This window comes from Glycine max, chromosome 13 (genome assembly GCF_000004515.6).
Source record: "Glycine max cultivar Williams 82 chromosome 13, Glycine_max_v4.0, whole genome shotgun sequence".
Lineage (NCBI taxonomy): Eukaryota > Viridiplantae > Streptophyta > Magnoliopsida > Fabales > Fabaceae > Glycine > Glycine max.
Genome location: NC_038249.2, coordinates 31,799,939 through 31,827,010, shown reverse-complemented (window position 1 = coordinate 31,827,010; position 27,072 = coordinate 31,799,939). Strand labels below are relative to the sequence as shown.

At 31.1% G+C, this 27,072-nt stretch overlaps 3 protein-coding genes across 5 annotated transcripts; all 3 read right to left on the bottom strand.

Moving 5' to 3' along the window:
* Positions 1–343: 343 nt before the first annotated feature.
* Positions 344–3,088, bottom strand: LOC100814541 (guanylate kinase 3, chloroplastic). The gene is made up of 2 exons (XM_003542849.5): positions 2,157–3,088; positions 344–734 (listed from the first exon to the last, which is right to left on the bottom strand). The coding sequence occupies exon 1, from the start codon at positions 3,086–3,088 to the stop codon at positions 2,171–2,173; it is 918 nt and encodes a 305-aa protein (XP_003542897.2). The 3' UTR covers positions 344–734; positions 2,157–2,170.
* Positions 344–10,344, bottom strand: LOC100814013 (mitogen-activated protein kinase 15). 3 transcript variants are annotated; one of them, XM_041008257.1, is made up of 13 exons: positions 9,407–10,344; positions 8,153–8,561; positions 7,900–8,027; positions 7,745–7,804; positions 7,204–7,353; positions 6,964–7,119; positions 6,668–6,879; positions 5,925–6,026; positions 5,619–5,779; positions 2,157–5,079; positions 1,899–2,018; positions 1,690–1,762; positions 344–734 (listed from the first exon to the last, which is right to left on the bottom strand). In XM_041008257.1, the coding sequence occupies exons 1-10, from the start codon at positions 9,428–9,430 to the stop codon at positions 4,790–4,792; spliced, it is 1,692 nt and encodes a 563-aa protein (XP_040864191.1). In that variant the 5' UTR covers positions 9,431–10,344; the 3' UTR covers positions 344–734; positions 1,690–1,762; positions 1,899–2,018; positions 2,157–4,789. The 3 variants fall into 3 exon arrangements, with proteins under 3 accessions (XP_040864191.1, XP_003542896.1, XP_040864190.1); XM_003542848.5 differs by having other exon boundaries at positions 1,690–2,018; XM_041008256.1 differs by lacking the exon at positions 1,690–1,762.
* Positions 10,345–22,389: 12,045 nt separating this feature from the next.
* Positions 22,390–23,172, bottom strand: LOC102663049 (uncharacterized). The gene has a single exon (XM_006595329.1). The coding sequence runs from the start codon at positions 23,170–23,172 to the stop codon at positions 22,390–22,392; it is 783 nt and encodes a 260-aa protein (XP_006595392.1).
* Positions 23,173–27,072: the final 3,900 nt, after the last annotated feature.

Here is a 27,072-nt window from a genome sequence, read left to right as displayed (position 1 = left end):
GGATTGGATCTTCAACCCAAATCATATATGACTCGTGTAATTCACGGATAAGATGAGAGCAAAATTATGCCACTAAAATATTAAACTGAAGAGGTAATAACAAATGTGACATAAGAGCGACTAGGATCTTTATTTCATTGTTCACAAACTCTAATTGTAAATATACAAAGAAAAGATGGAAATAATTTATAACCTTATTTTCCACCTTCTTTATTGAATTAGAACAACTGAACAAGTATAAAAATTGATTCATTCCTATCTGTTCTTCAAGCATATCTAAATATTGCAGTTTAACCAAAGAGTGAATGAGAGGAGAGAGAAAGGAAAAGTAGAACCCAGTATATATGCATAAAAACCTATTGTGATTAAGTTTGAGCCACTGGCTTTTTGAATCAGTTCATAAGAAGGATTACACCAGGTATCAAGGCTATATGTGTCAATTCAGTTCACTGTTTCATCCACTAAATTCAATATGCTTCCTAGATAACTATTTCAAACCAGATCACCGAATAAAATAAACAAATGATATTAGACATTGTAATTAGAATTTCTATTCACCAAGAACTTGTACTTCATTTAAGGCAGTATTGGAAGAATCACCACAAGCATAACCCCCAACATGTCTTCCCATGATGACATGACACCAGTTGTAGGAAATGAGCATCAAGCTCGTCAGAGGCAAGCAAAGCTCACAAGTAAAAATCACCAACTCAGTTTATCATCCATCATAAAACCTACAGGGAAAAGGCAATATTAACAATACAGTCAGTTATGTCATGCACGTTACAAGTTAGAAAGCACAAATACAACATGATGCTGACACTGAAATATGGCAATTCTTAAAATTACAGGACAGGTACAACTATACAATAAATAAAAATAGTTAAAATTCAATTAAAAACTCAAATATTAAATCAAAAGAGATAAAAGATGTTTTATCAGTTAGCATAAATCATTGTAAACATAATAAAATACTATCATTTGTCCAATTATTGTTGAAGTCTTGCCTATATTGATATAAAAGTTCAAAAACTAGAACTGAAAAAACTGTAAAACAAAACTAGGAGTACCAAGTATCTGTGAAGTGTCCAACATCAATACTGGCACAGATTTTGCTACTATTTTAAAGTATTGGTGCTTATCTTTGGTTACAAGTACCAGAAACACAAGGTTCAAGTGACTTATGTTAGCCCAGAAAATAAAGGAAATAGCAATTCAAAAAATATTAATGATTAAGCATATAAGTAAGTTCTTTATAGTACAAGGAGCTACAGCATACTGCCACATGTCATATTTGATGTACCACAATCAATATCAACACATAATAAAAAATTGTAAGGAAAAAAATCATTTTATTAAAGTAAATAAATAAATATAGCAAATACTGTTATTTATAATCAAGAATAAGCAGGTCCAGCAAAAATAAACTCACCCCTGTATAGCATGCATCTCCATAATAAAAAGAATCTCACACTATGAACTGAGACAATCTCAACTTTGAATTCATAATGTCAACATTTCACAGTGCAAAATGTGTTTCTGAGATTTAATGTAGTGACCTTCTCCATTCAAAAACTATGTGCAACTTATATCAATCCAATTTTAGAGTATGTAGCAGGCCCCCAATTTTAATCTAAGCCTGTCAACTATCTAACTTTACCAGGTACACATGCTCACAGAAGTACGTACCTAATACCTTTTTGTTTTCCAAATTTCACTATCAAATACCTTTGGGCACATCTCAATGAAGCATTGCAAAGAGCTGATATCACTCAAGTACATAGTCCATGCAAAATACTGAATTTTGTCAGTACGTTGTATGGATAACTACTACCAAATGAAACAAACAGCTACTTCATATGTTGTGTGGATATCCCTCTTTAGATGCTTTTGCTTACTTGAGATATTTTGAGTTTTGCGGAGAACTTAGAACATAATAAACATTGGTTTGAATATATCCTTTGATTCAATTCATTGTCAATGGGGGGGCAGCTGCCATTTCCTCAGAAACACCAATCCTTTCCACAGTGAAACACACATGACAATTTCATTCAGTCAAGTGCAAACAAATTCATTCTACTGAGCACGGAAATTTCACATAAAACACAAATCCTCAATTGCATACTCAGAAAAAGATAAAAATAAATCAGGTATACCATGTGCATGTCTGTTACAAAAGAGGAGTCCTCTGAGAAACCCTAGCTTTCTCAGCATCAATAATAGACTCCATCAACTTGACCGCATTATCAAGCTTCCCTTTAGCATTGACCACAACATAATCAAAATTCTTAACATGCTTCATCTCCTCCCTGGCAGTACCAATCCTCACCAACAACGACTCCACGGTCTCCGTCTTCCGGTCCACGAGCCTCTCTACCAACGCCATCTCGCTCTCCGCCGCCACAAACACAAACACCGCCGACTTCCCGAGCACCTTCTTCAGCGTGGCAGCCCCCTGAATATCCACCCTCAGAACGACGTCGCAGCCCTTCGCGAGACACTCCCGAATCTGCTGCTTCGGGACCCCCTTGTAGTCACCGTAGACCAGTGCATACTCCAGCAGCTCCTCCCGCTCCACCATCCCGAGAAACTCTTCCTTGGATACGAAGATGTAGTCTTTCCCGTCGACCTCGGCGGGGCGGCGGGGGCGGGTGGTGACGGTGACGACGAAGTGGAGGGCGAGGCGGGAGTTGTCGCGGAGGCGCGCGATGAGGGCGTCCTTGCCGACGCCGCTGGGACCGCTGATGACGATGATGAGAGAGTTAGGGTTTGGGGAGAGAGGCTCCGAGCTGAAAGGGGAACCCATGGAAGCTTCTAGGGCGCGGAGAAGGTCGGAGCGTTCTGCTTTTTCCAAAGTGGGGATTGGAACGGATAAGGGTCTTGGCGCGTCCCCCATTTTGGAAGTGGAGAAGGATTTGATGGTGTGGGAAGATAAGGGTTTCTGTTTTTGTTTTTGATTTTGGGTGAGTGAGGAGTTGAGAATGGTTAAGGAGGAAGATTGTGGTTTTAGTGGAAGACGGGGAAGAGAAGTGCAGAGGAGCCTGCGGAGCATGGAACACTCGCTGTAAATACTACTGCTCGTCCACATGAGAATTGAGATAGATTGATGAAATGAGAACAGGTTTAGTAAAAAAAATATAATTAAGACTATACTTTCTACAGATTGATATTTATACTCAGAACGCTATTCTGGCGTACTAACTCACTCTTGTTGTTGACTAAGGTTTTGGAATCTTGCTTCTAAACATGTGTTGTTTCTGAATGAAAAGAAAAATCTATTCGTTAGATTTTTACTATTTCTTAGAAATGCCCTTCTTTACATGCAATACTGTTCGATAGAAAAATCACTTCGTTAGATTTTATTTCTTAGAAATATTGATTCACTGTGTTATGAAAAACTACTAACTCCTTCTCCTACATACATCAGTAAATCTCACTTCATTAGATGATACTACACAACAGAAGATACGGAGGGAAAAAAAGTGATTTTGATAATGACATACTGGGTCAAAGATTTTATGTCATCAATTAGTTAGAAATCATCTTGAACACAACTTTTTAAATAATTATACTAAAATTCAACAATCTTATTGAATTACAGTATGGAAAACCTTTATTATAGTTGGAAAACAATGTCACTAGACCAGTCAAGGTGTGAATGTTTTGAACTTGAACATTACTTCTACTCATGAAAATTATCCATTGCTTGCTAATGGGCAACGAACAAAATGAATGGTTTAGTACACGTTTGATTTATCATTAAAAGTGGCAAAATAAAAAACATCTAAAACCCCTTTTACATTCAATTTCCATTGAACTGTGATTTTGTCTCAAAATTCAGACACAAGTTAGATGATAAACCAAACATGCTCTTACTTGTTCTATTACTGTTCTTGTCTTGGTTTAAGACTTCTTGGCGAATAAAGGGTGTGATCTAAAAAGATGTCATGAATGAGACTGATGATGTGGGCAACGAGTTTGCTGCATTTGTATGCTAAAGTCTGAATGACAGAGGAACTGAGCCCCTCCATCCCCCAAATAGGACCTGCATAGAAAACCGTCTCCTTATCTCTTGAATGAATTAGTGTGTTGTTTTCTGTGTAACGACATAAAAGTGTGTACCCACGTTCACCCATAATAAGATACGACAAGCACTTGTGATTTTCATAGGCTGAGGAAAATACTTGCAGGGAAATATCAGAGTGCACACGTGGAATTCGGTAAGCAAACCTGTGAAACAAGTAGTTAACATTCATTGGGGACCAACACTTCGTTTCTTTTGTTGCACCTAATTAAGCTACTAACACCAAAGATACCCCCATAGAGAAAGAGACGAGAGAATATGACTTTGGCAGTTTGGCTATAAGTTTTTTTTTTTTTAAAGAAGAAAATACATTATCTTGGTATTGGTACCCAAATAATACTAGGGTAAAAGTAACAACTTCAATTATGCAATGAAGCAACCGGCCTGCCTTCAAGTTCATGGTTTTTCAGATCTTTCGTGTACTCTTTTATTAGCAAATTAGAGTGCAAGAAAATCATCAATTGGATCATGAGAACCCTTTCAAATTTGACCATGCAAATTGTGTGAATTAGAAATCATCCCCTAGATACTTCAACATTTGGACTTTGAGTCCCTTAAGCTTTCCCCTTTGTTTGTTACTTCAAATGTGAAATTTCAGTTCAGATGATCAACATTAGGCATAGCACGAGAAACTCGGGTATTATCAGAGTTTCATGGCACAACACAAGGCTCTCGTTGGCCACATAGATTCAATATAATTCATTATCAATACCACTGACCACCAGGTCCAGCTTGAGCAGCAGCCACTTTTCTTGCCATGTATTGAGGCTTTGGCTGCAGTCCATTTGAACCTTCAATCCCACCCTCCTCTGTCCCCCTTTCACTTTTATAGCCTGAGTTTCTCCTAGGATATGAACAGCTCGATGCTGCGTACTGAGCTGAAACAGATGGATTCCTGACCACCCGACGCTGTTCAGCCTCGGCCGTCCCGGCTACCCCACAGTTGTTGTAACGCATTACCGAACCCACAACCTTTCCAGGCCTTGCAGCAACACCTACAGAAAGGGAACCACAAATGTACATTGGATGATAATAGCATCATGGTACTTTAAATCTGTAGGATGAAAAATTATATTGTACCAAGTTAAATCTATATGTAATATTACCATATTCTATAAGCCAGTTTTTTTTCTTTTTTGGGAATAACAGTATTTATATTCTGCCAGACATTTTGTAGCCAAATCTTGTGAATTATGTGCATGTATATGGATACATTAAGGTGCAGCTAGAATAAAGAATATGATTACAAAAAACATAAAAAATAAAATAAAATAAAAGAATTCCACAGCTCTATTTCAGCATTTCTTCTATACAGACTTCTAGCTATCAGCCATTCACACAAAATTCCACCATGTGGCTGAAGAAAGAAGTACATGTTTGCAAAGATTAAAAAGAGATGAATTAAAATGAAACAAGCTTCAGGACAGCACAACACTCTTTATCAAATAATGTCAGCCATGTGTGTAACATAGATAGGAAGAACAAACGGGAGACAGAGAAGGGTCAAAATGTATACTAAAGTCAATCATCACACCTTGAATATTTTGTGGTGCTTGTAAAGGAAGTCGAGACATAGGGATGGCACTACTGCTATCTATGGGTTGTTTCTCAACTTCTTTGATGCAACATTTGGATAGGTCATCTGCAACCTCAGATGTATTCTGCATTGAGTGGTCTGAATACAATACACAAGGTCTGCATGTACAGCAACAAATCAGCGAAGTTGGCAATTCCAAAGCAAATAAAGGGGTTATTCTATATTGGAATTTGACAAGATAAAAGAACAATGGAAAAAGAAGAAAGGAACAATTTCAAAAAATAGTAACAGAAATTAGGATACCTTGGTAATGATGCATGTTGCCTCTCAGGGGGAGTAACAGTCCCCCCTTTGCCGTAATGCTCCTCAAGATATGCAAATTGTTTCTTGAAGTGGTCCACAGCACTATTCAAAATACAATTTGGAAAAGAAAAACAAGCTAATGTTACACCTAACAGAAATTAGAGTAACAAAACTAGGCAATTCTAAAATACATCAACTAAAATTAAATATGCTTGAAAATCACAAATTTACAATCCCATAAATGATGAATTTGCAGTTAAAATTGCATCTCAACAAACATATGATGTAATTTATTTTTTTAAGAAAAAGAAGAAAACTAGCAAGACATGCCAAATAGTAAGTATCCATATATCAGTTATTTTCATATATCTATGAACTTAATATGAAATTTGAAAACCAAGTGGGCATGTGGCTTTTATCCTTAAGAGAAAAAGCAATGGAGGTTGTTTTGTTCGTATTTGTCGGAAGTTTGTCATAGCATTTTCTTTTGTACTTCAATAAATTTGATAATTTTAGCCATAACTCTATTCTGAATATAGGAGTTACATGACTTAAATCTAACTAAAAAGGTATTGTAAACATAGGCTCCTTAATGAGCAAAAATGAAAATTGTAAAACCAACAAGTGTCTAAATTTATGAACTGTTAGGCAACAATATCAAGTGAAACCAACCCCCAAATATGTTGTTCATGAAGTGCTAATGAGGTGCAAAACAGAAATTTGGATAGAGATTTAGACAATACCTTGGATACATGAAACCTGTTGGCTCTGATCCCTCTAGAAATTCCTTCAACATCTTTGGATGATACTCCAGAATCTCTCGGTATATAAGCTCTCGTACATCTTCCTTTGTTATCCGGCGTCTCTCAAATTCAAACTCCATCTTAGTAACTGGCTGAGCAGATGGTTCTCTCTCAACCTTGGCCAGGCCTTTAAAATATGGATCCGCTAGAGCCTGACATTATTATACACATGATAACCTAATAACCAGATATAACAGAGAATGTGAACTACAGATAGATGGACATCAAGATCTAACCTCTTCAGCAGTAGGCCGATCCTTAGGCTCAAATGCCAACATTTTTTCTAACAAACGAAGAGCAAGGGGGTCTGCATTAGGAAACTTCTGCGAGAGAGGAACAGGCTTCTTCTTTCGCATGCTGCTCAAATATCTCCGAGCTTTCTCATTTCGTACCTTTTAGTGTAATACCAAGGTTGCATTGAGTAACAAAATAGAACAAACAAAATTGCCAAAAGGAAGGGAAACTGAACAACAGACCCTAGCAATGGCTTCAAGAGATGGAGTTCCAAGAAGATCAGTCATAAGGTCTAGTTGATGGACAACATTCTTCCCAGGGAAAAGAGGTTTTCCCGTCAAAAGTTCTGCAAAAATGCAGCCAATGCTCCATATGTCTATAGCTGGTGTATACTGAAAAACAAAAGTTTATGACCAAATATGTTTACCAAGTCCAGGTCCGGGATAAGATAATAAATCATTATGGTACACAGAAGCATAGAAACATTGTCCATCTTCATTTCATAGACAGGATCAACTTACTGGCTACTGCTTTAAACTATGAAACAAACAATGATAGGCACTGATTCCTGTTGATCTATGTGGCCAACCTACTTAAGTGAGAAAAAGTGGTTGTACATATATTATTTAGTACAGTTAAAATTTAAAATTTCTATTTGAAACATTCATCATTTAAAATAAATCTTTTTAACTTAGTAAATCATATCAAGCAGGGGTAAATCATCTTGGATAAAATTGACCAATGATCTTAAATAATAGTCATAAGTCATAACATATATTGCACCTTGGAAAAAAAGGATCCACACAACTCAGGAGCCCTATACCACCTGGTTGCAACATAATCCTGCAAGCAAACAAACATTAAGAGGTGACGAGATGAACTGAGAAAGAGAGCTATGCTCAATTGAAGGAGATAGTTTCAGGGAAAAAGATTCATACTGTCCAGAAAATAGCAGTGGGAGTATCATTGAAAGCCACTCTGGCAAGACCAAAGTCGCAAATCTTCAGTTTGCAGTCAGCATTTGCTAAAATGTTTTTTGGCTTTAGATCACGGTGAAAAACATTTGCTACAAGTCCATTAAGAAGTTCAAAATCAGCCATAGTGATCATATAATTTTGCTACTAGTTTTATGCAATAACAAATATATATATATGCTACAGCAAGCAATCTAAGAAAGATTCCCTAACTAACCTGTATGAATATACTTCATGCCTCGAAGAAGCTGATACAAAAAAAACTGGTAATGCTCTGGTGTCAGATCATCATTAGCTTTGATGACCTGATGTAAATCAGATTCCATGAGTTCGAAGACAACATATATATCCTTGAATTCCCTTCTAGAAGGAGGTAACAGAATATGTTTGATCTCCACAATATCTGGATGGCGTAAAAGTCTAAGAAGCTTAATCTCACGAAGAATGCGAGTGGCATCAGAAACATGTTCAAATATGTCATTTATTTTCTTTATTGCAACCTTTTCTCCAGTGTGTGTATCATATGCAGAGCAGACAACACCATAGCTTCCTTTACCAATTACTTCCTCTATTCTGTATCTGCTCCCTTCACCGTATTCAGTAAAGAAGTCCACCTCTACAGATGACTGCAAAAACACAACAAACCAAATTATTCTAATGAAGATACTAAGCAAACTCAAAGCCATACGTATGGTTTAAATGATCTGCAACATCCATATTTTAATGAAGGAAACATAATTATGCTCCATATTTTTATACAAGAAAGTTGTAACAGGGGATAAAGGTCGCACCAAGTTTTTAAAGATGAGGCAGTTAATTTACAGTTAAACATAAGATAAGATTCGTATTACAAAAAATACGGAATGTACATTTGACTTGATCCTCTCTAAAAGTAATGAAACAAACATATTTTTTGAATGTTTTAAATCCCAAATGTAGAATTGGCAAGGTATAATTAAATTTCAGAGGGATAAAAGATTCATGATTAAAAAAGATACAAATTTCACTATTAGTAATCTGGTAATATTAAAATGAAATGAAACATAAAAGGGGAGAGGTGGAGGCTAAAATAAGCCATTGCAATAGTCTGTAGATACCATAGAAACCAAAATAGTAGACAATCAAATCTTAAGCGATGGAAAACTTTCTGCAGTCTCTCACAAATCAGACACTACAGACTTAGGCATATAGAAGAGAAATATAGTCATTTGCTACACACTTTGTTTCTTCTTAACTAGAAACGGTTCTCATATCCACAAGCGAGAGAGAGAGAGAGAGAGAGAGAGAATAAAAAAGTAGTGCCAGAGAAGAGTAAGAGCTCCACACAAGATGGGATAAGAAAACAAAAATTTTCAATCATGATGAATACAAACTCTATCCATATACTATAGAAGCAGAACTCATAACACAACACAACTGTGTTGTGTCACAGATTAAGCTACATATATACACATCAGTTAAGTAACTTTACCTTTTTTCTCTGATCAGGAAGCATCTTCGCAACAAAGCATAAAAACCCTTCAAATGGTTTAAGCCAATAGGTGTATCCAACAAACCCCTTACCTCAACTCAAAACCCAGATCACCCAAACTCCCACTTCCACTTCAAAATCTCCGAAAAGAAAACACTAAAACAGAGAACCACACAAACACCAGAACGCCCCCAGATCAAAAGGGGCGCTCAAAATGCAAAGTAAGAAAAACCAAATAAAAAATGAAGAAGTAAAGGAGAAAACTTTCAATTCAAACTTGAACGGAGCTCAACAAAAAAAGAGACCTAGAATAGTTTAGCAGCGAATACAACAACTGCAACTAAAAAACTAAAAAACACGTACTAGGATATCATAGTATTAGAATATGAAAAATATAAAAAAACTAAATAGGGAACAAAAAAAAAAAAAACCAAAAAAACCAAAAAGAAATGGAGAAGATCTTGAAATGTAGCTGAAAAGGCCAAAGTCTCAGATCAAGTTGGAGTGTGAATTGTTACAAGGCGTTAAGCTAAGAATCAGCGGAAAGAACTAATCTTGGAGGATCTGCTGCGGCGATAATCACTAACTCTGCTAAAGAAAACGAATAAGTAGAGACATCGAACAAAGGGTGGTGCTTAGGATTTCAAAGCAGAATAAGAATATTGAAATTGGAGAATTGAAGAAGCAGATTGTGATGGAAAATTGAGACTGAATAAAGGAACATAGACTTTTGGATCTCAAACAAACCGCATACTTCGAGTTCAAGTTGAAGAAGGTTGTGGTGCAGAGCTTTAAGAAAGTGTTTGAGACATAAAAAGGGATGAATAATAATAATAACAATAATAATAATAATAATAATAATAATAATTAAAAATGAGTGTAATTTTTAAAGGAAGAGTATTATTGCAGAAAAGTATGAATGTGCCCTCGCCACTTCTTTTTTCAATGTATTTTAAAATTTTAGCTTCCTCTTTAAACGAAAGTTGTTGGATAAGATATTATGTGGAAGAGGGAGGAGGGTGTGTGGAGCTTGTGGCATTTTGTCTCTCAAAGTCAATAATTCTTGCTTAACTGGCCGGTGATTGATTGATTTCATAGAAAAAAAACATGTGGCTTGTGATTGTTAATTAATAAACAAATGATAAATGATGTAAAAGAAAAGGTGATTCAAATAAATTAAAAATAATATCTTATTTAGTTTGTGATAAAAATGAATATTGTAGTAACATTAAGATAATAACTTTAAGAGTCATGAAATTTATGGTTTCAATTTTAGTGTAGACCTGTGTGGTCATTATATATTAAAACAAAATAACTAACTGGGAAAATTTTATTACTAACTAAATTTATTTTTAAAAATAAATTTATAAATAAGAATAATAATAACAATATAAAAAGTTATAATTGAGTTCACTATTAAACTGATTTTATATCGTTAATGGTAGAACTATTTTTTTTCCTGAGAACATGCAACAGCGTCCCTTTCCTTAGAATTGAGTTTTGGATATATGTCTTCATCAAAGTCATTTTCAATTTCATGTTGCAACCTTATGAAATAAAATAATCATAAATCCTACTTATTAGAAGTCAAATGAACCGGCATAAATTTATGCTAAATGTGATTTTCTTTCCATAAAAAAGTATAACAAACAAACTATAGATATTATTGAATTTCCGAAACAAAGTACCAACAACAACGTAGAATTTGTATTAGTTCATTTTCGGCATGTTCAATGTTCAAAGTCATGTTTTTCTCATAGTCTATTTTGTCACTCAAAAATTTATTTACTCGTTATCAGTTTGTACTTGCTTTGAATATATTAAAAAACAAAACATACGCATACATATATAGCATATGGAATTACTATGGCCACTGTTATGTGTCGCGGAATTACTCTTCCATTCATTTTAGTTTTAGGTATAATCTCTACTTTGATAAATAAATAAAAAAACAATAACATAGACTAATTTAATAAAGATATCATTTCATCCAAGGCCCCATATTTCAAAGCACAATTTGGAAGTGACAAATAATCGGAACAAGAATATTATTGAAAGCTACAATGTAATATATATATATATATATATAATCTGGGTATAAGGCTAGTATCTGTCCATTTGATAGATATTCATGTTAAAATAATGTTAGGATTTACTAATTCCAAAGGGCATGTGCGTCATATGGGCTGGATAGTTTTCTTACTGCGAATCGGTGCTTTTAGGTATAAATAAAAAAGTAATATGGAGACTCAGTTCTGCCAAACTTTATCTTTTATACTCGGCTAAATGCCTAAGTCCAATTAATAAATAGGATTATTACCATTTTTTTCTATTCTTGTGCATATATGTAATATGTTTTATCAAAAAGACATTTCTACATAATTGATAAATGTGTACTATTACCTTAAGTGTGTTTGTAACTTTGGTCCATTCGAGGTAATTATATAAGTTTTCATTTAAAGATTAGAATGTGTTTGTGTTACTATTAGAATTACAATCGCACACAATTCTTGTATCTTTATATTGCAGAATTAACAAAGAGTAAACTTCTGCGAATGAAAATTTTAGAGTTGTCAAAACGACAATTTTATACACGCACTTAATCAATCTTGATGTTGGATGATAAGACATATGTGATCAAGAAAGTGTTTGTTTATTCTGCCCAGAAATTTATGTCATGTTCGGCTGTTAATTAGTTCCCAAAGCACAAAAAATCTTTGCGGAATCATAGTGGCTATCAATCCATTTAGTCAAGATTTTTGTATCACCGCAATCCTTAAGAAAAACTAAGGAAAAGAAGAAAAAAAAAAAGACGGCCAGAAATCATTTTCAGACAAGAAAAAATTTTCTGGTGGGGACGAAAATATTAATCGGTTCTTACGCACTATGGTTGCAAGAGATGCCATGGCATTGTGGCAAATGCCCTAGGGAGAGGTCAACGGATTGGTGAGTTAGTTAGAGGGATTCCACTATTCCTACAATCAGGTCCACCATCACTAGTTTTTTCTCACTATTTTGAATTGTGTAAATATTAGAAGCATTGTGAAGAACAACAAAATCAATTTAATGCAAAAGAGAGAACGAGACAAGAAAGAAGTTCATTAAACGGTGATACTTGGACAGATTTAATAATGTAGAGATAGACAAGATCTCCCATATAAGTAACTAAAAGTCAATCATATTAATTTGAGAGTGGTTCCTTTGACAATGATAAATGTTTGTATTTCCGTTTGTTTCGCATCATCTTATTTCTTTTATGTTGAACTATTTTGGAAAATGAACTTGCAGAAATCAAAAACATTACGAATGTGTCTAGAAAACTGTTGAAACCTACACATACACGGTACTTACCTTCAATCCAACAGTGATATCTCTTTGTTTTCTGTTTTCGAATTAGCAAACAGATGATTTTTTTTGGCTTTTAAACAGTAATCTAAACGCACTTTATATGTACACTTTTTCCCACCACCCCATTATGTATATGTAACTTCTTTTTTTTATCAAATTTGTCTTTTCCTTCATTTATACCACCTTAAATTTTGGTAATTTTTCTTTAATTTTTAATATTTACTTAAATAATTTTTTATTTTTTTGTTTTAGTGTTTGAAAAAAATATTTATTTTCAGTCCCTAAAATTTATAAGTCAATTCACTTTTAATATCTAACAAAGAACTAGAACATTTGTTAAATGTAAGAATTAAAAACAAATACATTTTCTATATAAAAAAATAAAGCTTACAAAATGTATTTTCAAATACCAAAAACATATTTATGTCTCTTTTATGAGAAACATATATTGACTCTTTTAAAAAATTCCATATGTTCAATATCATTGATAAAAAAAATAACAGTTCATATTGATCAGCTTAAATAGAATTATTTTTTACTTGTAAAGAATATATATAAAGAAAATATTACTAGTTAGTTCTCTTTGTTTGTTCAAAGTATTTATGCTATTTTAAATTTGTCAAACTGGGTCCAGATTTACGTGTACAACAGAACGTTGTGATCAAGTCCCCACAATGCTATTTTGCAGTTAAAAGAAATATTTATATTATTTTCCTCTGTTGTTGATGATAACTCTCACGTGCTCCCAAATCCTTTTTCGGCCAAATACTCGAGATCCCTGTCCCATGCACAATGAAAACTATAATTATGATTAGTTCCCAACTTGCTGGGTGTATATATGTCAAACTTTTAATTAAGGCCAGGATAATGAAAGGAAAGGAAATGCTTTTGAGTTGGACGTTGAAACATCAAAAATCAAAACTCAGTGTTTGTTTCATCTGTTTGTTTTGTTTTGATTCTTTTCTTGTTTTTAATCTTTTTTTTTTTTTGCCGAAGCCAAACAACAGGATAACTGATGTGCACGGTTTTTTATAATAGTATGATGAATCCTCGTAGATTCTTTACGCATATTTCTGTGAATTGAGAAATTAATCATATTATTGTATGACAATAGTTTAAAGAGAATTTCTCGAATTTAGCATTAAGATTAAATGCAAAACCTTTTTATATATGCCCCCATTCGACTCCTTATTTGCATTCTGTGCTCATCTCTACAAGTGTAGAAATATACAATATTTGAGCTTTAATTTGTACTATTAGCAGAAATCAATTGAAAAAGGACGCAAATTTAGCTATACTACCACTTAAAAAGTATACTTGCACAGATTACCATTAAAATTATAGTTAGATCACGATATTATCCATTCAGTTGCATGAGAAGGTTAAGTGTGTTGAAGATCATTTCCGAAGATCAATATTCCTTCAGTTTTTTTTTATTTGACAGATTTTGAAAAAAAAAATTCTATTTATACGTGGTTGGCATATGTGGTAAGTAAAGTTGAAGATTACATTAATTATTATTTTCTTAATTATATTTTTATTTTATCTTATAATATTTAATTAGTTTACACATGTATTTATTGTGAAGTGAGAAAAAAATGAATAAAATAAAAAATCATACAACTATTTTAATTGAATCAAGAAAATTTATTGTATTTTATGATTTCTATCGAACAATCTTAGATGACAAATAAAAAAACAAATATAGTAGTTCAATAGTCTCATTTACTTGTGATTGCATGATTTGAATGTAAATATTTTTTTTAAAAGGTTAAATTCATTTGATCCTTATAGTTTCACGATTTTTATCTTTTTTGTTCATATAGTTTAAAAGTGATGTTTTTAGTTTCTATAATTTATATTTTAATTCTCTTTTAGTCTCTATAATTTTGAAAGTTATTTTTTTAATCCTTATAATTTTTATTTTAATTCTCTTTTAGTCCCTATAATTTGAAAGTAATATTTTTAGTCCTTATACTTTATATTTTAATTTCATTTTAGTCCTTACCATCAAAATATGAGTAATATTATCAATTACAATTAACTATAAAAATATTAGCAAGTAATTCATAACTAATTTATCATAGGATAATTTATAATAAAAAAATAATTGATAAGTTATAACTAATTTGTAGCTAATTATTTTTATATATTTTTTTTAGTAAGAACTAAAAGGTAATTAAAATACAAATTATAGATACTAAAAATACTACTTTCAAACTATAGGAACTAAAAGAGAATTAAAATACAAATTATAAGAACTAAAAATAACATTTTTAAACTACAGTAACTAAAAAAGAATTAAAAAATAAACTATAAGGACTAAAAAAATGACTTAAACTATAGAGACTAAAAAGGTAGGAATCATAAAACAATGAGTAATTTAATCTTAAAAAAAAAAAGGAGAATAGGAAGAATCAAAATTAAAAAGAAAATTAATAAATTTTAGATTATTTCAACTTTAATGACAAATGTTAACCAACATATCTATACTTTATACGGGCTATATGTTCTAAAAACTGAAAAGTTAGCTTTTTAAGTTATCAGTATTTAGTAACTAGTTGTTTAAGTAACTAAAAAATGTAAAATAAAAAATAATAATAAAACAATAATTTATATAAACAGGGTAATCAAGAAATTGAAAAAATATAGTAAAAATAAAAATCGAAGAAAATATGAAAAAATAGAAGTTACAAGCTAATATTACTTTAAAGAACATTATTTCAAATAACATTTCAAAAACGTTAAAAACTATTAAATTTTTTTTTTCCAAACAGTCAAACAAGTCTTTCAGAGCTAATAAAAAAGTTTAAAACTAACTAAAATATCTTAGCGGACATAATCACTATATACATATGAAAATATTTTAAAAAAGAAAATTGGCACATGACTTTCTTAGGATTTATATAAAATAAATTGTTTTCAAATAAAAAAAATACATGTAACATTCTCAAAATAAATTGATTTGATTGAAATATCCATTTATTATGTAATTATAATAATGATTGTTAAAAATGATTGATGTAATAATTATAATGATTAAAAATTATTAAAATAATTATTATTATATCTCAGTATTGATTATAAAATAATCACAAACAAATTATATATGTTAACGACATATTATCATGTAAAACAAAATAATATGTATAAAAAGAGAGTATGGGATTTAGTAAGATATACGATGCTAGCTGCTTCATTTTTGCATATCCTTCGTTTCTGCATCCATTTAACCTCATTCTTGAAAGGAGCTAGGTTGTTCATTTGCATTTCATATCTATTTTATATATTTTCTCTCATTTTTTTTCAAGTGTATTATGAGTTAAGTTTTTTTTTTTTTTACCATTGATCGGTTTTATCATTTTTCTAACACTGATTTTTTTATATTATTGATGTTGCATGTTTCATTTGCTTATAATTTAAATTATATGTATATTGGTTAAATACAAACATATAATAGTCTCTTCATTGTTGAAATCTCTTTGTACAAAATATCTGCTTTGGAATTACAAAATATTATAATAGAAATAAACTTAATAAACCTTATTGATGTTTTACGTTGAATTCTTTATTGGTATGACATGGTTGTTTTTTAAGCTTAACTTCCAAATTAAACAGTAATGGAAAATAATATAACTTTCTTTGAAAAAAAAAACATACTTATATCTTTATTATTTAGAAATCACATCAGAAGATAACATCATAAATGAATCACAAATTTATTTAACGTAGTTAAAGTTCTTATTCCTATATTCACAAACTTCTCATAACAAATTTTTAAAATAAGTTACACAAACTTACAAATCTTTCCTCCACGTGATCTCATCTCTCACCTAGGATGGTGACATTCCTTTTAGGCTAAGTAATTCTTTTCCATTTTAAGAACTTTTATATATAGACCTAACATCATGATCTTAAAAGATGAAAAAAAAAATATAATTTATAGAATTTATCTTTAATTCTAAATAATATCATAAAAATAACACTATTTTTTTTTAAAATCTAAACAATATCTTAGAGATTTAAAATTACAAATTTGAATTATTTCTCAACAATGCTTCCCTCAATTAATTTTTTAATTTCATCTTCAATCTTCTTGGATATTCATCACGTCCCTTTGCACAAAATCTTGTATTTTTCTCTATCCACATGATGACACTTCTTTGTATAGTCAACTACCTCTATTGAAACTCGCCACTTGACTATCACATTGTCAAGTAGACTTTCGACACAAGGATCCCGCACAGATTCACCATCAACTTTCTTAAGCTTCTTCAATACTCTTCTCTCTCTAGTTACCAAGCCACAAGATCATTAAGCTTTGATGTCAATTGTTACAAAAACACATTTATATCTTTATTACTAAAAAATCACACAATAAAGAACAAGAAACAATACCATAAACAAAATAGAAAAATATTACAAATTTGTTTAATATGTTTTGAGTCCTCATCCCTACATCTACCATCTCCTCACAACAAATCTTTAGGACAAATTGAATAAACTTGCAAACCTCCTTCCCTCCTTCCATGTGACCCTCCTTTCTGGTGAGCTCCTCTTCTGGATAATTTGGAATTTAATTTGAAAGCCATATTTTGACCCGGACGTTACGGCTATATCGGGAGTTACTCCACATCTCCCTCCAAGCCGTACATACAACTTTCATAGACTATGACTTTCCATAGAAAGCTTTCATATAATATTCACATAAAGCCCACATTGAAAAGACGTTTCTATAGAGTGGATAATGTACCATGTAATCAATTTTTTAATTCATTATTTGAGTCTCCTATATTTCAAAAAATGATCAAGGAAGGCTAGGTACCATGGTTCTTGAAGTAAGAAGCATACTCTTTTACCACTACATCAAAATGTTCATTTAAATATTTGGTGCAAAATATAATATTAATATAAGTTTTATGCAAAAATAATTCAAAATTCAAATTTTATTCTTTTTTAATTTATTATATTTTATAATCTCATATAAATTCTTTTAAAATATAATATATAAGATTAAATTCTATTTTCACACAAATTATAATATGTATACTTAGATAAGCTTTATTTTAATTTTATATATTATATTTTTATAATCTTATATATTTTTATCACTCTATTCAAAACTTATTTTATAAATTAAATATATAATATAATTTTATTTTCAATGTATATTTTTTTACATAAATTATAATTTCATAAAATGATAATATTTTATTATCTTTTTAATATTTATATATATGATTTAATGACAATATTTTTTACCTATATTAAAATATTCTTGTTATTTATTATAATATTATTTTTTATTTATATTTAACTTTATTTGATTAGATACAATTTTTTTAAAGAATTAAATTATATAGTAAAGATACACAATTAAATAAAATGAAAATATTTTCTATTTTTTAAAATATTTATGTATGTAATTTATTGATATTATTTTTTATCTATATTATAATATATAAAATAAAAATAAAAATTATATAAATATGCATATTCTAATTTATGTGAAGATAGAATTTAATCATATATATTATATTTTAAAAGATAATATATAAGATTATAAAAATATAATAAATTAAAAAAATAAAATTTAAATTTTGAACTATTTTTGTAAAAAAACTTATATTAATATTATATTTTACACTAAATATTCAAAAGAGTACTTGAGTACACTGTAGCAAAGTGTATTCTTTACTTCAAGGATTAAGATATTATATTTTGAAATACAAGATACTCAAATAGTAAATTAAAAAAAGTAAAAAGACATAGTACTATAATAATAGACAAATTAGGAAAACGAGTTTTACAATTAAGCGTTCAAAAAATATCAAATATTCAAAATTTATACATATAAACCTCAAATTTTTTATTTATTTAACCCGCTACCCGATTTCATTCATCCAATCTCTATGTTTTCAAGTTGGGTTTAGTGCTTTCGGTTTCGGATGGGTCGAGTGATTTTGCTCAGTCCTATAAGCATATATATTAGTTTCCTCACAATGAAGATGACTTGGTCACAAAGTTTTGGTTTTTCTTATCATATATTATTGACTTGTATCTATATTTAATTTTGAGCTATATTTAATTTTATGCATATTACAGTGATATCTCTAAGATTTAATTATTTTACGAGAATTTAATTTAAGCTTTTCATAGAAAAATAAATATTGAGAATTTTTATTCCTTTAAATAAGTATAATCAACTAGTCTCTCTTGAAAACATGATAAGATAATGAAGCAAAATCTAAATTAACATATATAGAGTAATTCGTATCCTTTATAAATTAATTTTATTAAAATACTTTAACTTTATTATTATATACTTTTAATATCTAATTTAAAATATAAATTGAAACAAATCATTATTACCCGTATCAATCATTATTGATATATACTCACTCCAGACTTAAATATAAGTAAATTTAACTAACAGACATATATGGATTAAGAAATTCAAGTAATAATGTTTAATTCAAAAAATTTCTTTTAAAATATTTTTTTTCTTCTTAAAACACCCTTCATAGTAATGTTTGTAGAATAAATATAAATGATTCACGATAAACAAAATTTTATTAAATGAATGACAGAGTAAGAATACTATTATTAAATAAAATAAAAGTTAGTTATTATATATTTATATTAAGGTCTAAAATTATTATTTTTTATTGCTTATATTTAGATCCGGAGGAAATATTTCTTATTTACTTATAAAAGAGAGGTACCCTAGTCTAAGCAAGCTAATGACCATCAATGGTTTGTAGTGCCGATAAATAATGGGCGGCACTTTTCACTGTGATTTGTCGCAAGTAATTTCCTCCTCATCTTGTATCTTAAGACTAGTCTATATTTGTTTGAAATTATTTTCCTTTAGAATCTGTAAAGGCCGGGAATAAAGAATGACAAAAAATTTATATTAATAAATGAAGAAAACAAAATCACATAACGAAACCAAATATCATCTACAATTTTTAGATTATTTTCTCCCTAATTAGGACCTTTGGTAGAGTCATCACTTTTTTTTTATATCGGTAAGAACCATGAGATTTATAATATTTACTCAGACATCCTATTCAATTAAATGACTTAGGTCTCCTTGATGGTAGAGTCATGACCTGATTATGTACTAGGATTTTCTCATAAATAAATTAAAGCTCTATAAAAAATATTTTACGGTTGCTGATTTGTGAATTCAAAGATAATAGAAAGTGGTAGAAGGTTTTCTTTTAACTTTCCCCCAATAACTTATAAGGTGTTGATTGATAACAAGTGGAATCTTATCTTTGATAAGAACATCTATACTAATTAAAAACTTTAAAGGTTCTTGATAATTTTTTGATACTTAAAAGAATGAGTATATTATGCTTGGCTTGGTTTGGAGATGGTAAGCATGGTGATCTGGTGCAGCACCTAATTCAAAATGTATGTTCATGGTTGGGAAGAAAAGGTACAAAGGCTCGGAGAATTGTTTGGTATCTCTGGCAGCTTAGGAATAGGCTTGTTTTCAACGATGAAAGACTAGACTCTGATTGGAAAAAGGATAAAAAAGAGAAGTTACATTTTTCAAATCTTTCGACTGACATTTTTAATAAACATTAACAAATTAATATTTATCAATAAAAAAAAAAGTGTCGAGCTCATCAAATATTGGTCGTGGGTTTGGATTTCATGCAAATTCAAAAAACTGCAGCTTTTCTACCAGTGGAGTCACTTCCCGAAGATATATATATATATATGTTTATCATACTTGTAGTTGGCGGCGGGTTTTGGTTCCACTAGGAACTAACCTTTGTGCTATATGGTGGTGTGGTCTTTTGTTATATTTGGTTTATGCTGTTATGCTAGCTTTTGCACCATGGCTACCTGTTTGTTGTTGCTAGTTCTGCCTTGTATTGGGGGTTGGGGTACCCTGGCATGAGGGGTATCCCTTTTCAATGATATTCTGTTTAGCTTTTTTTAAAAAAATGCTTGTGAGAAATAGATATAATTTGAAATGAAGATGAAATTAGAAATTTGACCCAATTAAGTTTAATATTAGGGTGCCACAAACGACTTATTATATTTGTCTTCTCCATCTTCTATTTAAAATTCAACTTGTTGGACTATGAAGAAGTAAAAAAATCTTGGTGAAGATTAAAATTAACGCGTAGCATATGAAAAAGAAAATCAAAGTATTACATTTAATCTAATTAGGATTTATTAATTTTTTGGTCATTTTTTGAACTTCCGTTTTTAATCCTCATAATTTATTGACTACCTTTACTCTCTCAAAATGATTTTCACTCCATTTTTAGTTCCCCAAAAGTTTATATAATACGGTAATCAATTTATTGAATTTTATGGATTTTTTTATAGTTAAGGAAGCTGATTTGAACATTTAATTTAAACTTTCATTTTCTTATAATTCTTTTGTCATATATAAATAATTTGTTCTATGAACAAACAAGGCTAGCGACAATTTCTTTCTTTATGGTGTCAATTTTGACTCCAACAGTCCAATGTAAATATTGATGTCCAAAATGATTAAAAGTATGAGAAATATTAACAATCGTAATACTTTTTTTTTATATATTTTACTTGATTCATTTTTATTGTTATATGTCTATTTCATTATTATTCAATTTGCTTGTTTTTCGTCCTATAGTTTGGCTTTTTTTATCTTCTTTTTCTAACACTTTGTTTGTTTCCAGCCAAATTAGCCAGAGGGAGATTATCCAGCTAGCACAAAAAATTATTGACTTAAATAATTTGACATTTGAGTTTAATCAAAGTTTGTTCAATTTTTAACAATGAGTGACAATAAAAATATCACTTTATCTAAAAAATGAACCGACCTACGAGGAGACATCCTCTTGATTATATATAAAAAAAAATAGGGAGACTATCCGTAGAAGACAACCTAAATTCGATCCATTCTTTGTTTGTCTCGTCATCCAAAACAAATATTCAGATGCTATTTACTCATTTGAATTTTGTACTTGGAAGTTTGTTATTTCTTTCGATAACGCATGGATAACTTTACCCTTTTTAGATGAAGGTTTTTTTTTTTTGGTATTCTTTTAGATGAAGATTTTTACTAACCATGTAAATGAGCAACGGACCATCTATCCAAAACCTATACAACCTGCAGCAGACTTAACAAAATCCTACGAGATTTACCGCATAAATACGAATATACGGATACAAAAGTTAAAAATTAAAGTAGTCTTTGACAACAGAGTCATTATACCAGATTTCATACAACACATAAAAAGAGTTTTCATGTTTTGAAATGATGAGTACATATCATCTATATTGTTACGTATTTGAAAACATAAATAAATAAAATAACACTCCAAAATTCAAAATTCAAAATTCAATCAAACTTAACATTTGAATTCAAAAATTACATTGTAGAAACGACTTCCAAACAGAACCAAATTCACTTCCGATCTAATAAAATCAATAACACCAGGTAGTTAACAATTGAATTGAGGAAACGCCTTACGACCAAAACACTACTCATATAACGAAAAAATAACACTAGGTAATTAATAACAAACGAAAAATTATTAGACCAAAATTTATGATAAAGAACTAATGACATTCGACTACATATAATCCTGAACTATGAAATAATTTCTCTCGTGTCATCATCAAGATAAATCGAACCATTCAGGAACTAGCTGGTTGCAAAGGCCAATGTAGGTAGAATAAAGAAGGTGATCTTTGGAGCCAGTTCGATGGATGTTGGAGTGCTTGAGAAAATATTTGAGATGATCGAGCGTGCAGCAACCGATCATTTGACCTAGCAGCAAGAACAACCAATTAATGGCCCTTTTCTTTGTCCCTGCAAGGAAGGGTTGGGCACTGTTTTCTTTTCCGCAGTGTTGGCATTGTGGCAGCACAGGATTCATCCAAGCCTCGGGTGCCCTATCATGCATGCTCTCTTTCTCCCTCCGAATAAAGTTCCACAATTCAGAAAACTTGCTCTCCAGATCAAGAACCATCTCGAACTCGTTCTTGCACCTCTTGCACTCCAAAATCCCTGTGATGGACACAATATTGTTCTCCAAGAGGTACTTGCGGCTGTGCACGGTGGCGCGCCGGTCCGTGGCCCAAGGAAAGGGTGGAGGAACGGTTTCGCTCTTCTCTGATTGGGAACGGTGGCGGCGACGGCGAGAACGTCGTCGTGACACGGCGGGTGCAAGAGCATTCACACGCACGTTAAAACGATATTCTTCCTGCTGCATGCTGTTGTGGTTAGAAGCAGAAGGGTAGGGCACAAACATAGGATTAGGGAATGGAATTTGCATTTGCGTATGCATGGTTTGGGGAGGAGGGTTTGATGGGGGAGAGTTTCTCGCTCTCTTTGGACGATTGCATGAGAGAGACAAAGTGAGCAAATCATCATCATCGTTGTGGTTGGGGTTCTGCATTTCTCGGCTTAGGCTTGGAACAAGAATCAGTGCACAGAAAAGGAAAATGAGTGGTTTATCTATGACTTGGAGAATATATATATATATATATATATATATATATATATATATATATATATATATAAGGACGAATTAAAAAGTGACTTTTAAACTTAACTTTTCATTATAAACTGTACGTGGCTACTTATTTGTTGTAATAGTATACTACCTCAATTCCTTGCCATAACCTTTTTAAATATTTTAATTTGTATAAACCTATCAATTAATTCTTTGTTTTTTTAAATAAAATAAAAAATAAGTATACATTAAATTTTTAAATAATATTAAGAATTATAAATTTAATGTCTCTATAAAGGCACGGGTGACGAGTTAGTACACTGGGTCAATCTCACATTATTTGTAATTGATATTTGAAAATATAATTTAAATGACATATATAAAGACATTTTTTTATTAATTAATATTTTTTACTTTTTCCCTGGTGAGAACATCTTATGTTTTAACTAAAAGTTGTTGTGCTTCAAATATTTGGACCCAACGATATCCTTACGAATTATAAGAATTTTTTGAAGTTAGCATGTTTAAACTAGTAATTCAGGGAAATCTTATTATTAGAATCTTGAACGTATTTCTCTGTTTTAGACATGTTCTAAGAGTGGCTGCATTTAGCTTCATATAAACCTTAGGTATTAGAATAATTTGGATTGCATGAAACACTCAGATTAATACCATATATGTGCTTGTTAACTTCACTTGTTTGAATCTGTTTTTTTTTTTTTTTCATGAATGCTAAAAGTATAGCCTGACATGATACCCTTCTTAAAAATCTTCTTCATAATAAATATTTAATATTTAATATTTTATGGGGTAGGAACGTAATAGAGAAAATTAAAGAAAAAAGAAAGTCAATCAAAAGAATGATGAATATAAAAAGGCACATGACTCACACCATGGAGTTATGGAGCAGTAATGTGTAATCAAAGTCTGATAGTTTTAAAAAAAATTAATTGTATCCAAAAAATAATATTATATATTGGTATCCAAAAAATAATATAAGTATATATATATATATATAAGTCGGCCTATCAGGCTTATAAGACTTTTTAATAAGCCTAAGCCTCGTCTATTTAATTTAATAGGCTTTTAAAAAAGTCTGAGCCTAACCTTTTAATTAAATAGACCAGTTCAAGTCGGACTTTATGTAGACCAGGTCGTAGGTCCATGTAGGCCGACCTGACCTATTCTCACCCCTAATTGTGATGAGTTTTGTTTGCGATTTATACTTGACAACAACTATGATTTGTGAATTCTACATTTTTCTGATTATGTATGGAGCCTTGCATTTTTAGATTGAAATAGACATGTTAACTGAATTATGAGAGTTGGAATCATTCCATTTGCATTTTTAGAAATTTTATTATGAATGTTGAAAGAACGAGGTGGGTGATGAACATGGGTGCTGAAAACTCTGTTTTAAGCTGTGAAAAAGGAACTAGATTTGAAGCCTTTGTGTTTGCTGTACAATATTGGAAAAATTTCCTTATGTTTATGCACGCAAGAAGTGAGCCTCTCTCAGTTTATGGTCTCAACGACTCAAGTTTTTATTTTTGAATTTTTTCCCCTCCTAGACTACTCAATTGAATTATGCTTAATTCTTAACTAGTTATTCTGTCAGATACACCAATTGTATTTCTCAATTAAGCAATAAAATTATTGCATTCTCCTTGATAAAGTGTATTTGTAAACCGGCCCCCATTCCTTTCCTTGTTGTCCTATATTCATGCCATTTCATAGGTTTTGCCATTCTTAAGATACTATTGAGTCTGTGAATAATTTTGTGTCAATGTTGTATTCTAAATTTCAAATTCTATGATTCTTAGAGTGACTCTATATATATATGTTTATCTTCAATTGTTAAGTTTCAGAATGTGGGAAGAGAGAACAAAAAGAATGTTGAAAAATACCCAAATCTCACATCGACTGTCTCACTCTTTGGAGTGCAGTAACTTCAGTTAATGCTTAATGTCAATTGGTTTTAAGATGAAATGTAACATGATATCAGAGTCAGATTCTGTTCCTGGGACCTTGTTTCCGTTGCGCGCATGAGGGGGTGTTTTTAAGTCCCACATCGGCTGCCTCACTCCTTGGAGACCAATTGGTTTTGTTCCTGGTACCTCCTCGCTTCCGCTATGCGTGTGAGGGGGTGTTCCCAAGTCCCACATTGGCTGCCTCACTCCTTCATGACCAATTGATTTTTAAGATAAAATCTAACAGAGAATGATGTACAAATGAGAGCTTGAGTATATGACAGAAAGGAGGGTCATTTTCGGTTGTGATCCATATCCAATCCATCTCACCTTTATAATAACGAGATAAAAGACAGTGGAACGAGGTTACTCTCAAGATAAATGCGTGCTAATCCTTTTATGGAGAGACGTGTCCCTCATGAGAAAAATGTGTTATTCCTATATAGATGCATACCAACCCACGTATTAGAGAGATGATGTTCCCAATAAGCTAAAGGTACCAAAACATACGTAAGTATATAGAAATTGAAAAAAAGAAGAGTAAAACCATCAAGTATAATTAAGTAACATACAATGCATGCATATAAAGAGAGGATTGTCTAACCCTCTCATGTGATTTGTGGCTTGTTGTTGATTATGGTAAATGGTTATAATACTATACTTTTGTGAATGATATGACTACCCTACTTTTCTTTTGTCGTGCAATTCATCTCCTTGTTGGTTGGTTGTGATTATCTAAAGTAGTATTATCTATATAACTAATGCCATCGTATATGTGTGCTATTTTTCTTTCATCGTTCTTGTCATACTCTCACAAAAACCTCATGACTCCTCTCTTCGATCTTTCTCTATGTTGCTTGGTTTACTTTCATGATGAGTAGCAAGAGGAGTGGACAAGAGTAAAGAAGTGCAGTCTAGTGGAACTGTCCTATCAGGTATCCGAGAGCTTTAACAACTTGTTTATTGTTTTAAGATTTCATTGAACCAATATTTTTCTTTTTTGAAATTATGTACTTAGAGACACAACTGTTATCAGGTACGGCAAACAACAATTCGACTTTTTATACTGCCAACTGCATGCATTTAATTTAATTTATTTTTATTTAATTTAAACGCTATTATTTTACTACCGCAATGTTTCTTTCTTTCACAGGAATTTTGTACATATTTATCAATCAGACAGGTGTTCTAGCTCCTGACATGAGGAGTCCTTACAGCGTGCACGTTTAATTTTTTCTAAATATTTTTATAACATTTTGTAACATATATTTTGTAAATTAATTTTTTTAAAATATATTAAAATATTATAGCTTATAACAATTTGTAGATGATAAACTTAATTACTGGTACAAGACACATGTTATTAGATTAGTAAACATATAAAATGGTAATTTCCAAAGTTTAAATTTGATCACTTGTTAGGAAAAATATATTAAGTCATATATTAAAATACACCAATCAATAAATAGAAGAGTAAAGAGCATGTCAAAAGACAGTTTATGCACCAAAAGATGTCAAAAGAGCATGTCACGAATGACTCTCTCTCTGTTTCTTTTTAACTGTCGCTCTTCTTTTCTTTGGTTCCTTAATTTTTAATACCAATGCAACAGTGTAGTTTCCTTAACATTGTAGTTTTGACGTTTGAGGCATCCTCTGTTCGTTCTTCTTCTACTTAATTCCAATGATTTAGGTGTGCCTCAATGATTTATGTTGAGGAAACACTAAAAGGAAGTTCCTTAATTTCAATTATACTTCATCATTTCATAGTTTAACTTTAAATAACTAGTACTTATTTGTTCTCTCTCTGATACAGTGATAATGCAACGAACTTAGGAAACGTTTCATGTTTTTCTTCTCGAAGTTTGCCATTACT

Excerpts from the sequence above, each read along its gene's own strand:
- LOC102663049 (XM_006595329.1), bottom strand. The coding sequence starts at position 23,172 with ATGCAGAACCCCAACCACAACGATGATGATGATTTGCTCACTTTGTCT.
- LOC100814541 (XM_003542849.5), bottom strand. The coding sequence starts at position 3,088 with ATGTGGACGAGCAGTAGTATTTACAGCGAGTGTTCCATGCTCCGCAGG.
- LOC100814013 (XM_003542848.5), bottom strand. The coding sequence starts at position 9,430 with ATGCTTCCTGATCAGAGAAAAAAG. Across the intron at positions 8,028-8,152 it reads CATGAAGTATATTCATACAG|CAAATGTTTTTCACCGTGAT; the intron begins GTTAGTTAGGGA and ends ATGGACTTGTAG. Across the intron at positions 7,805-7,899 it reads CCACTGCTATTTTCTGGACA|GATTATGTTGCAACCAGGTG; the intron begins GTATGAATCTTT and ends GTTTGCTTGCAG.